Source organism: Tigriopus californicus, chromosome 11 (genome assembly GCF_007210705.1).
Source record: "Tigriopus californicus strain San Diego chromosome 11, Tcal_SD_v2.1, whole genome shotgun sequence".
NCBI classification, from domain to species: domain Eukaryota; kingdom Metazoa; phylum Arthropoda; class Copepoda; order Harpacticoida; family Harpacticidae; genus Tigriopus; species Tigriopus californicus.
This window is the reverse complement of record NC_081450.1, coordinates 9,282,072-9,294,443: the sequence shown is the minus strand read 5'-3', so window position 1 is coordinate 9,294,443 and position 12,372 is coordinate 9,282,072. Positions and strand designations below refer to the sequence as shown.

At 43.0% G+C, this 12,372-nt stretch overlaps 2 protein-coding genes across 2 annotated transcripts in view; one reads left to right on the top strand and one right to left on the bottom strand.

The window, feature by feature from the left end:
- Positions 1 to 9,742: 9,742 nt before the first annotated feature.
- Positions 9,743 to 11,307, top strand: LOC131890757 (TGF-beta receptor type-1-like). Its single transcript, XM_059240168.1, has 2 exons — positions 9,743 to 9,768; positions 9,836 to 11,307. The coding sequence occupies exons 1-2, from the start codon at positions 9,743 to 9,745 to the stop codon at positions 11,172 to 11,174; spliced, it is 1,365 nt and encodes a 454-aa protein (XP_059096151.1). The 3' UTR covers positions 11,175 to 11,307.
- LOC131890308 (vacuolar protein sorting-associated protein 45-like) overlaps positions 11,225 to 12,372 on the bottom strand; it is a gene marked incomplete in the record, with an annotated part of 5,088 nt that continues 3,940 nt past the window's right edge. The window contains 3 exon segments of the mRNA XM_059239631.1: positions 11,225 to 11,757; positions 11,829 to 11,870; positions 11,872 to 12,372. Of these exon segments, the coding sequence (XP_059095614.1) occupies positions 11,375 to 11,757; positions 11,829 to 11,870; positions 11,872 to 12,372 (926 nt within the window).

The following is a 12,372-nucleotide window of genomic DNA, read 5'->3' as shown; positions in this document are numbered from 1 at the left end:
AAGGCCCTTGGGATCACCGGAAGGCCGTCTTATGACATAATAAGCGTTGGAAGACCAAGCACATGGGCGTCATGATGTTGCTTGGGGTGTTTGGCTCGGACGGGAAGAAATGCCACCCCCCATTGTCATCCGAGGAGAAAAAAGTCAACTCCGAGGCCAAATCCGCCTCTTGAGGGACCATTATACGCATTAATGCGTATAGGAGCACCCCTTCATATTCCAGCAAGATAGTGCCCATGCAAAAAAGCAAGAAGACCCAAGCGTTCCTGAAGGCCATCTTGGAGTCTTCTGGGCCAAGGAGTTTTGGCCTCCCAGTTCTCCCGACTTGCACCCGTCGGCCTTCTCCATCTAGGCACAAGTCGAGAGAGATGCCTGTAGCAAGCCCCATGGGTCAACAGCCTCACTGAAGTCCGCCATCAGCGTTGCATGGGCCAACTTAGATGAGAACTACATCTGCAACGTGTGCAACAGCTTCTGGAGGAGGTTGGAGGGCGTCATCAGGCGAAGGCGGCCATATTGAATGACAAAGTCATTTTGAAACAACCAATGAATTTTTTTTTTACTAATTTTGGTATAAAGTTGTCCCGAACTAGTTCTTGATGAGTTTTTGAGGTTGAAAACAAGTGTATAGTTAAATATGCCGCATAGGGTAGGGTCGATCAAGAGTTATGGTCAAAAACATTGTCAAGTCTGACTTAAAGAATGCTACTGGATCAATCCCTACGTATGTACTATATGTCTCTACGAATATTAGAAGAAAACGCATTAAACAGTGAAGGAGCCCGAGAACGAAGAGAATTGGGCTTCATTGTTCTAGCTAGCCTGGATTCACCAGGGCTTCCCAAAACGCACGTTAAGCCTCTGCAGTCATTAGGATGGGTTCTAAAAAAACGCCATGTCCCTCACGTTTTTGACGTGGAAAGCACTTTCGAATACATCTACATCCGCTGAAAGTTTCTGAAGCTTGAAAATTAGATGTGTGAAACATGTGATGATATCTCAGTGGAACTTCTCACATGAATAGAATAAAAAAAAATATCTGCTTGGACTCACGATCATGCTGATGCGCAAAATATGAAGTGGTGAAAATGTGAATGAGTCACGCTATAGGATTTGGCTCTTTTTGGGTCAAAATTAACCATCCATGTTCTCAATTACTCTTTTCAACTTGCCCAAACATCACAACCTTGTAAAATGGCCGTCTGCACACCAATGCAGATTCACTTACCAATGGTCCTTGACATATTAAGTTTAATTTCGTCACCCTTCTAAAGCGTAGTCCACAATGAAAGGGACAGGGAAAAACCCATTCAGTCACGAACCAGACGCACTGGGCACTGCTAGGTAAAAATAAAGTTCCAATTGTAAAAGAGCAAATCAGGGATCGGGTGAAATGCAAGGCTTGTTTTGTCCAATAACAAGCATGACATTTGTTCAGTTTAAGTATTCTAATTCTCATTAAAGTCATGAGCACAAGTTTGATGGCACATGCTGCCGCTTAAACCCTTGTTTGGGTTTGAATTGGTAATTTTGATCCCCTATTCTTTAGGGCTAACCTGTCAACGTAATCAAATACAATTCTCGAATCAAAGTTCAACATCTAAGATGCCGTCGTAACTCGAGGATTCATGCAATACGTTTTCAACAAGTTTGGTTTGTATTTCCAAATCATTAACAATGATCCAGTGGGACATATAATGGGCTCCAGTGGTTGCCTAACATTTGCTTGTCAATCCGATTTAGAGGACAACAATTACTTGCCGTAACCGTAACCATGGCCATAACCACCATAGCTGCGGCCATGACCATAACCACCATAACCGCATATCCAGGCTCAGCCTCAGCCTCAGCCTCAGCAGATCGCTTGCCATATCATGTCTGTAACCACCGTAGCTGCGGCCATGACCGTAACCACCATAACCGCCATATCCAGGCTCAGCCTCAGCCTCAGCAGATCGCTTGCTTATCCATGTTTGTAACCACCGTAGCTGCGGCCATGACCGTAACCACCATAACCGCCATATCCAGGCTCAGCCTCAGCCTCAGCAGATCGCTTGCCATATCCATGTCTGTAACCACCGTAGCTGCGGCCATGACCGTAACCACCATAACCGCCATATCCAGGCTCAGCCTCAGCCTCAGCAGATCGCTTGCCATATCCATGTTTGTAACCACCGTAGCTGCGGCCATGACCGTAACCACCATAACCGCCATATCCAGGCTCAGCCTCAGCTCAGCAGATCGTTTACCATAACCATGTCCATGGCCACCATAGCTTCGCCGTAACCGATAACCTCCATGGCCGCTGTACCACGTATCCGGGTTCAGCCTCGGCTCAGCGGATCGCTTCTCAACCTCAACCTCAGTGGTCTCAGCAGATCGCTTGCCATATCCATGACCGTATCCACTAGCTATGGCATGGCCGTAACCACCACATAACCACACATAACCGCCATACCCAGGCTCAGCCTCGGCAGATCGCTTGCCATGGCCATGGCCATATCCGCCATAACCACGGCTGTAGCTGCCATAACCTCCTCGGCCCCATAACACCATAAGGGTAGCCTCAGGTTCGGCGCAGGCAACTGCGAGAACGAAAGCGGCAAAAGCCTGGAAACAAGACAATGGAACATTTGATTTCATCAATGTTGGCTATTAGTACAATGACCATATTGCTTTGTGCTCTCTGAATTGGATGGTTGCTTACCACAAACTTGTTCATATTGAATGTTGATGTCGGATGCCTTGACTGTCTGCCAACTGCAAGTAGACTGATGTGCTATTACTCGCATTTGTTCGTTTAAATACCAAATGCAAAGACCTTTACGTGTCCAACCCTCCAGACTGCTTTGTCTTTGTACCAACTCGATTTTGTGGTGGAGCGCTCCATTGATTGAGAAGAAACCATCAACACCATTTAGGCAATAGAGTTCAATTTTGAGTGGCTCTTATTGGCAAGTGCAAGCAAGATCTGCACAATTCGACCCAAATGGTGTCAACATGAGAAAAGTTCCACCGACAGTAACACTGAATAACGTGAATGGATCATGCAATCATTGTTGAGACGAGATCGAGTGCCTGGAGTAATCAGACAATCCTAGCTAATTTGGTTTTGAATAATGTTATCTGTCACAAAGCAGTGTATTCATTGGTGTGAGACAAAATTATTACCAACATCCACTTCAGTGCGATCATCATTATCCATTGATTGATTTGCTTTTACCACGATCCTTTGGCAGGCAAGAATTGAACTGAAATATTTGAATGAAAGCACGTTCTAGAGAATGTAAGTCTGTCCAATCGTTGAACGAATGGAATGTAAAGAAATTGAAGTCAAATATTGTTTCTAAGCTACTTCCGTAACCTTTGCAAAATAGTGCACGGAAATTGAAGTCCGCAAAAAGCTGATCCTGAAGCTTTCTTCCACAACTTTTTCCGTCATACTAAATCAAAATATTGAACGCCTTTGAAAACGTTCAATATGAAATATCTTTTGTATTTTCTCTGCATAGTGCCAAATCCTTACTTCTTTAATCCTCCAATACAAGAGTTATTTCATTCCTGCAATATTTAATAGTGGACCTATTTTGAAGTGCTCGACATCTTGCAAACCTGCTAAGCTAATTGGAGCCCAAACAGCGGGCGAAGCATGGTCAAGATGTGGCTAAACAACCGACCTGTACAGAGTTAACATCATGATACTGTCTCTGGACTTAAACGTACGATAGATACAACCATACTTTTGAAAAGCTTTACCCGTCTTCAAATAGATTTGCTCATCGGACTTTCCATTATCTTGCAGGACTACACCTAAGTAGATACCTAACAAAAGTCCTCAACCAACCTCATACTTTTGAAGCTTGATAGTTCTTTATCAAGCGAATGAATTCGAGTTCCAGTTCATTTATCCATAATAGGAATGGTTCATGCAGCATGTATTTTGATAAACTGTCACACGTTCACTCATCAACATACTTCAAACATATTTTTTGTTGTTAATATGCTGTTATATGTTGTTGTTAATATTGTTAATATGCTGGAATCATTAAATATCAAGATTATCAACAACCAACCACACCAGAAACCTCAACCATGTGTCAAAGTGAACTTGTACCCTGTGCTGTTTTGATGATTATAACTTAATTGAACTAGACAATCAGGCTTCATTGAGCCCATGTAATACTCACTAACCTAAGAATGTGGACCTGTCTCGTGTATAAACCAGAGCAACAAATATATTTCAGATACATTGAAGTGGTTTAGTCTGTGTATCAAGAACATAATAAAATAGTAAACAATATTAAGCAAAAGACTTCGTCATGATGTATTTGTTGGAAGAATGCACCAAGATAATTATTCATCACATCAATTTCATTGGTGATCCTTGAATGGTCGAGAACTGAATGATTATTGGAGCTTCTCAGTCTGATTGAGCCGGTAATACGACATTTGGAGACACAAAGTGTTGAATTGCATTGAATTTCTTGCTCAGTTGATTGACCCTTCCCTGCAGACCAAATTACTGTTCAAAGAACCAATTGGGCTTTTGGGAAGGATGATTGGGGCAGGGTTTGACCACTTTGACGGGCTCTTTTACAATGTTCACACTGCTATTTCAGTTAGTTTCGGTTTGCTTTTCACAACACTACACGTCTCAAGTATGAAATTTCAGCCAAACTAAGCACCAGCATCACCCACTTGTAATTTTTTGAAAGATTTCTTGAACCATAGTCAATCGTTAAACACTAGCAATGGCCGACTCTGAGTCTTGTTGATATCATAAGCTGTGACGTCATGATATCAGATTTAGTGCTACCAAATAATCAAACAGAAGAAATGTACGAACAAAGTTTTTCCATGGTGGTTGCCATATATATGAAATATTGGACATAAATACTCTTGCGCTTTATTCAACTTCTGTTATTGTATACTTCAGATCTGGAAATGATATTTTTGGCATCAAAATGCTCCACGCAGCACGAAATTTTTTGCCCAAGCAAAACAAAGACACAAGGTATGGTAGCATTCATCTAATAGATGAGGGTGTCAAGAAATATTGGATTATGATGCGATATTAATCAGGGAGACCACCAAAAACATTTGATCATCAAAAATCCGAAATATCTCACAACAACCTAATTAGCTCTTCCTACGACAGGAATTTTGAATAGAGTGGGCATTTGCGATTTTCACCTAATTTGAAAATGTCCTCCTTTGGATCGGAATACTCCGGTTATATCTTAAAGCAATTGCCAGGAAATATGACATGCTTTTTCTATGCCTAACTATAAATGAACATATTTCACTTTTTTGAAGCAGGCAGGAAAGGAAAGTATGAAAATAGTTTGCAATTTAAGTCAAAACTTACTTAATGCAGTGAATGAGCTTCCTGCTAAATCGACCTGCTCTTGGTCATAGCGACAGTGAGCCACTTTTCGAATTAAAGCAATAAAATCAAGAATCAAGCTCTCCTGACTTGAAGGCGGGTCATTTTTTTTTTTTTTTTTTATCATTTACTTGTAAAGTGGTTCGTTTCAAAGTTTTCATGTTGTCAAAAGCTTATGTAGCTGACCAAGAGCAGGCCGAAATTTCGAATTTTGTGTTTTGTTTACTCCATAACTTTGGATTATTTTCTGACTCTCTGAGCATAGCTTTGGACTCAAATTTGGCCAAGTTCATAGATTTAATAAGATCTTGTGGTCGTATGAAGTGCTTACTTGGAATAAAGTGAACGGTTTAGGAATAAGAAATTTTGCTTCCTTCGCAGTCTACATCTCTAGAAGTCCGTGCTTAATGTCAATATTTCACAATCGTGATGCCGTACTTGTCAATCGCAACTTTAATCAAGCTTAATCTTGAACTTTGACAAAAGTCTATCAACGTTAAATAAAAACATCTCCACTTCGTAGAAATTAATTATTGCAAGAAGTGACAAATATGGAAATTAAACTGCATCGTTCAAATATTTTAGTATCATGATAGGATAGTGCAGCTTTTGGTACTTAAATAAAATGAAAGACAATTTAAATCTTTTGTAAGTTTCAAGTGACATTTTTGCTACTTTCAGCTTTTAAAGAAATCTTATACAAAACCGTGAATTATTAATTGCGACATCGGTGTTTGAACCCAAGACACCTAGAGAGAGGATTCTTGTCTCGTTAGCGCTGCCTCTAAGACCGGTTGCTACACGACTTTTTATATTTGGTATGCACATAATAAATTTATTTGTTAAAAAGTGCAAACCAATATACCGTATTTGCACATTCCGGTCATTTTTGCACTTGTAACAATATCCAGAGCCACCATGCAATATTTTAAGATAAATATTTTGTTTTTCCATTTGTTTGGCCCTCTGATGACATTGGGTAGCAACAATTCTAAGACAATCAATAAAAGATGCATCAATTTTGATTAAATTGCCCTTAAGCTCTTAAAAGTTACTCTTGATTTTCAGAACTTCTGGTGTCTTTTGTAGTTAGTTTTCTTGTTTTTTATTGAGTTTTATTGACTTAATTGCTGTCAATATGAACCAGCGACTTAAAAAAAAAAGAATAAGACGTCATCATGGCTTCCAAATTGACATCCTGTGGCTCTGATTGGTTTAATTGGCCTCTAAGGACTCACATGGGCCAAACGAATTAAATTTGAAGGCTCTCGTGAAGAGGGTTGATGAAGTTACCACATTTCAACCCATATTTATCTAATTTTGGCTCGGTCTCTGTTCCTTTGACCACTGATTTTGATAATGAAATAAATTTCTGCTGATTCAAAAGCTAGTTTCTCCAATTCTATTACCTTTTTGTTCTTGTAGTTTTTGATCATTTTGTTTCCGTGTTTAACCCAGACTGGCCAATTTTTTTTCAGACGGCGAAGGTAACTCGTGCAAAATTGAAGCAAAAAATGCTAATTGGAAGTCGAAAATGCTAGAATAGAGCTACTTTTTTAAGACAAATTCCTCATGGTGGTCATAAAAAATCACTTTTAAAATTCAATTATATTATTTGGCACTCTTTGACAGGATATGTTTAGGCTATCTTTTTTGAAATGTTATACTTTTCGAAAAAAGGATAAATACAAAAATCTACAGTAAACCTCTCAGTAAAATTTGATGCAGTTGTGTTTGTGATGTTCTCCTAACTCTGAACCCCAAGGCTTTGAAGGGAACGAAAAGTGACGAAAATTTAACTCTAGCAAAACAAATATTTTTCAAGATATGAACTAAGTTTTTTACACACAATTTAAAATTGTTCTTTTCGTCAAAAAATGTTCTTCTTGGTTGATATTGGACCATAAAAATAAAATAATTTATATTTGTTGCTTGCATCATACGTCAGAGCGGACATTAGCAAGAGCTGCAATAAGTATCTTTATCCATAAATATTCGTCTATCTCTTCTATTCTGAATATTTTGTGTGAGAGGAAATGTTTTTCGGAAAACACTAAAATAAACCAAAATATTTATACTTGCTCAAAGAATACAATGAAATTAACCCGTACTTACATTTATTTAAAGGTCGCAACTTGGTCCTTATACACGCTCTGATAATTTTAATCAATTTCTTCATTTGTGTTGACCAGCCCACAGTAGTCAACCATCTTTTTATGTGCCAAAAGTCTGGGTATATACAGAAGTTTGGCTTGATATCCCTTAAAACTGAGAAGCAACTGAAATAAACCATTTTGCTTGCTTACAGTAATGTAAAGTAAACATTCTAATGTTTATAATTTTGTGGCTACAGCGTATCAATTTCATGGAATGGCAGTTCAATCCAAAGGAAGAACGTTGTTAACACCGCCAAGTTTAGTTCCCTTGTGAGATTTTTTTTTGCTTTTCTTCCCTTTTGGGCAATTTTTCAGCGAAATAATGCTAGGAAAATACAAAAATGTTCGACAAGATTTCACAAGGCTTGGACCATGCTAGTAATTTTGGTGCAATGCCAAAACCCAGACCGATTCTAATAAAAAAATCCGCTTCCAGCGTCCTTGATATAATGCTAATTTTCAAAAATGAACATCAAAATATGCTACCTGGCCAGCCTGGTTTGAACAAAATGGACCATAAAAACGCACTGAAACTTGAAAGCTCGAGTTTTCCGTGTGCCAAGTTTGCATTTTGAATTTGTACTTTTTCCCCGTTGTAGTGATTTATTACGTATTCTTTTTGGCCTCCAGATTTGCAGTTTTTTTGCACTTCCTTGGTAACTATGACAATCAGTGCGCGGCAATAGCTCATCAATATCATGTCACCAGAAGTTCCTTCAAAAAGACTTTCTATTCCTCGTCATCTGAGCGATCTACGATGAAATGAGTTGACGTACGGGAATCGGAAGTAACGCTCGGGCCTATACCCTGGATACCCTGTTACCTAGCTCCATTTCTGACCACGAAATCTGCCAATTGGCAGCCCTGTCAGCTGGGCCCTTTGACGTGAAGGGCGGATGGCTGGTAGGCTGTGAGCCTCACTTTGACTTGGGGGCTGCGACGGTGCGACTCACCGAGTAGAATCGAAACTCACTTTTTCTCCTTTTTGTTTGTCTCACACGTTTACTCACTCACTCACTCACTCACTCACTGGCCCCACACAGCTGGCTGCTGTCTCTCAGGGAGCTCTCACTCACTCACTCACTCACTCACTCAGTGGTTTGTCTTTCTTTCTCCGAGACCACAGACCGACCTTATAATGACTAGAACTCGCATAGTGCGAGGAAAAATGCGAACACTGGCCTTCATCAGCTGATAGATAAATTTTGGTGTACAGTGACTCATGTTTTTTTCATCGGCTAGCGTGGCCAGATTTTGAGTGAGTGTGTCACTGATGGCGTTCGTTGAAGACCCAGCAATTGCAGGTCGTTTGTACTGATCAGGCAGTCACCCTCCTCTTTTTTGGTGTACAGAGTTGTTGACACAAAATCCATTTTCCTCTACAGTGGAGTCGCGCCAATGCGACGTCTATTGGTTATATGATCTGTTTCCGAGACTCGCTCAGGCAATTTAGCATTGCTAAAGAGCGGGAGACAGTGCCATTTTTTTCGTTTATGAGGGACGAGGGAGGAGAGACCAGACATTCTTTGTTCTAATGTGGGAGTCATAAAAAGAAAATGTGGCCACCATATATGTTCTAGCTTCTATTGGCAATCGAGTTCAAATTTAGTGTTCGCACGTCATTTCATCCCGGCCATGGGACTTAAGCTCTGTAATATACACAATGACGGTTTAAGTTGAAAGAACAACTGTGCCTCCAGTTCCTTGAAAATTAGACGTGAATATTACTTTTTTGGTGTGGGGCGTGCTAGGGTCAGAGGACCTCAAATGGATTCGTTCCTCAACACTCGATTTCAATGACAGGCACTAATTTTGACCCTCTTAAATATACCAAGTGACCATTGCCAAGTAACTATGGCACCATTCGGCCCCATAGACATAGAATTTCATGAGTGACTTTGATCTAACAGCCCAGCCCTCAAACTGGATCTGACCCGCTATGTCAAGTTTGCAATGGCCAACCTGAATGAACTCGAGCCCCAATCCAGAAAAGTTCGATGTCAGTCAAAACAACCCAATGCAGAACGGCTCCCCTTGTAGCCGCATACCTCATACCTCATTCTAGCCCCGCTTCAGGTGGCCGGACACGCCGAGCCTCTCCGTCTTATCGCCAGCCCCAGAGTCAGTCTCACCTGCGGGTTTTGAACCGTGATTGGGCCGCCTCGTGTGGGTGGAGCATGCCTCACTTGAGTTGGGCCTAATGGCGCTCACTCGGCCCATTCACGGGTTGGCCTGGGGCCGGATCGGGCTTTGCCTCGTGTGGGGGCTGTCCGGTCTAGTTCTGGCCGTCCAGGCGGCCTTGGAACCTGAGTTTGGGCGCCGTGCCCGCGGATGACGAGCACGACCTGTGGGAGCCCTCGTTCGCCTCGCCCACCTTGAGCTTCCAGCAGTTGGTCATCACCTTGGCTTTGCTGTCCCTGACCTTGGTGTTGTTGATCGTGGTGTTGGTGAGTTGTGCGCGGGCCCGATGTTGGCCTCAGTGCGGTTGGCACGCGGCGCACGCGGCCGTTCATCTGGATGCCACGCAGTATCATGAGGTGGCTTCGTGCGAGACGCGCTCGTCGGACTTGGCCCCCTTGGCCGCCTACCCCACGTCCGGCGGCGTGGGCGGGGCCGGTGACTTGGACGACTTATGGCAAATCTCGACCGGGTCAGGCTCAGGCCTGCCGCTCCTGGTCCAGCGAAGCGTAGCTCGCCAGGTCACGTTGATCAATATCATTGGTCAAGGTCGCTTTGGCGAGGTGTGGCGGGGCCATTGGCGGGGCGAGCCGGTGGCGGTCAAGATCTTTGCCTCGTTCGATGAGCAATCCTGGTTTCGGGAGGTCGAGATCTACCAAACAGTGATGTTGCGCCATGAAAATGTGCTCGGGTTTATCGCCGCCGACAACAAGGATAACGGCACGTGGACTCAGCTCTGGCTCATAACCGAGTTCATGGAGTTGGGCTCGTTGTACGACTTCCTCCGACGACACGTGGTGAGTGTCCAACGCGGGTTGGAAATGTGCCTGAACATAGCCACCGGACTAGCTCATCTTCACATGGATATCGTGGGCACCCATGGGAAGCCCGCCATCGCCCATCGTGATCTCAAGAGCAAGAATGTCCTCATCAAACAGAACGGCATTTGCGTGGTGGGTGATCTGGGACTGGCTGTGCGGTACGACGCCACCTCCAACGTCCTCGACTTGCCCGAAACCAGTAAAGTGGGCACGAAGCGCTATCTCGCGCCCGAGGTGCTCAACGATACGTTAAATGTGCAGTACTTTGAAGAGTTCAAACGGGCGGACATATACGCCTTAGGTCTAGTGATTTGGGAAATTGCCACGCGGTCCACGCCCACCGGCGACAATCGGTCGTGCCCGGACTATCAGTTACCTTATCAGAGTGTCGTGGGCTCGGACCCGGGCTTCGAAGATATGCGGAAGGTGGTTGGAGACCAGGGCATTCGCCCGGATTGTCCCGCCTTTTGGCAACTAGATCCGGTGCTTAATAGTTGGCTTCGAGTCATGAAGGAGTGTTGGTACGAGAATCCATCTTCCAGATCGACCGCGTTACGGGTGAAAAAGTCGCTAGGGTTTCTTAATCAAGAGGTACAATCTAAACCAGAAATCAAAACCAAACTTTTGGCATAGTCGCGCTTTCAGCTTTGCCGCTTATTTCAAATAAGTTTAACCGATGTTCATTAAATGCCAATCAATTCATTCTTAGATCTATTTGACAGTATAGAAAAACAGCAATCGCTATCAAATAAATGTCTGTACCACACGTTGACTTCTAGAACAAAAACGAAGAGGTTCATGTCTAACCCGTTAAATCGATTAAAAAAAATACCCTAGGGCGTCGAAATGGTTTTTAAATGCTGACAAAATTCTTTCGATCGCCACAGCGTGCAACCGCCAATCACCACATTCGAATTATAGGTGACATTCAATTGATACATCTTGAGAGTCTCCTCGTATGTAATTCCACCCACCATATAGACTAGAATCTTCTTGGTGGGCCTCAAGCCACGCACATCTCCGGCCAATTCATCCGAGAGCCGCCCTTGCAAGACACTCTCGGTCAACCAAAATAGGGCGGGCTTGTGTTGGGTGTACAAGTTGTCGTCCATTTTGACTTTGGTATGGCTAGCATCACTCTGACGAAATCCCAAATGCTTAGAGGTGCGACCGTGGCAAATTTTTAAACCTTGGACACTGTCTGCAAGATCAGAATCTGGAAAGGAGTTCAAAAAAATGACTCAGCTGCCGAAGACGAAAATATATTCATAAGTACGTACTACCCACCTAACATGAGCTTTCTGAAGGTTGCCGTCGAATTGTTCGTTGGGGGCATGGCATGACAGGGTTTGCTCGATTTCGGAAATGTTCAAAAGATTCCGTGCCGACACTAATCGCGAAAGCTCACTGATGACATTCACGTGTTTGGACACGGTGCCGGATATCTTCTTGAACTGAGGATAGCTCACGATGAAGTCTTTGATGTCGCCAATGCTTTCAATGTTCTTGTGCCCACTCACTTTCTCCTGAAACTCTTTAACGAGTTTCTTCACCACCTCGCCGATCTCACCAAAGTTCTTGAACATGTTATTGAGAAAGAAATCGTCATATTTCGAGGACAGAATGATTTGCTCCGGCGGTTTGCCCGCCCCCGACGCATCCTCCAACTTGACCACATTGCGCTGAATGCCCAAGAGTTCGTGAATCATGGCCTGATAGGTCCAGCGCGATAAAAGAGGCGTGACCAAATCAGCATCTCGATCTAAAATCAAGACCACTCCCTCATCGCGCGATCCATTCAGGCTGCCCATCATCGGATTTTCATCAGGTA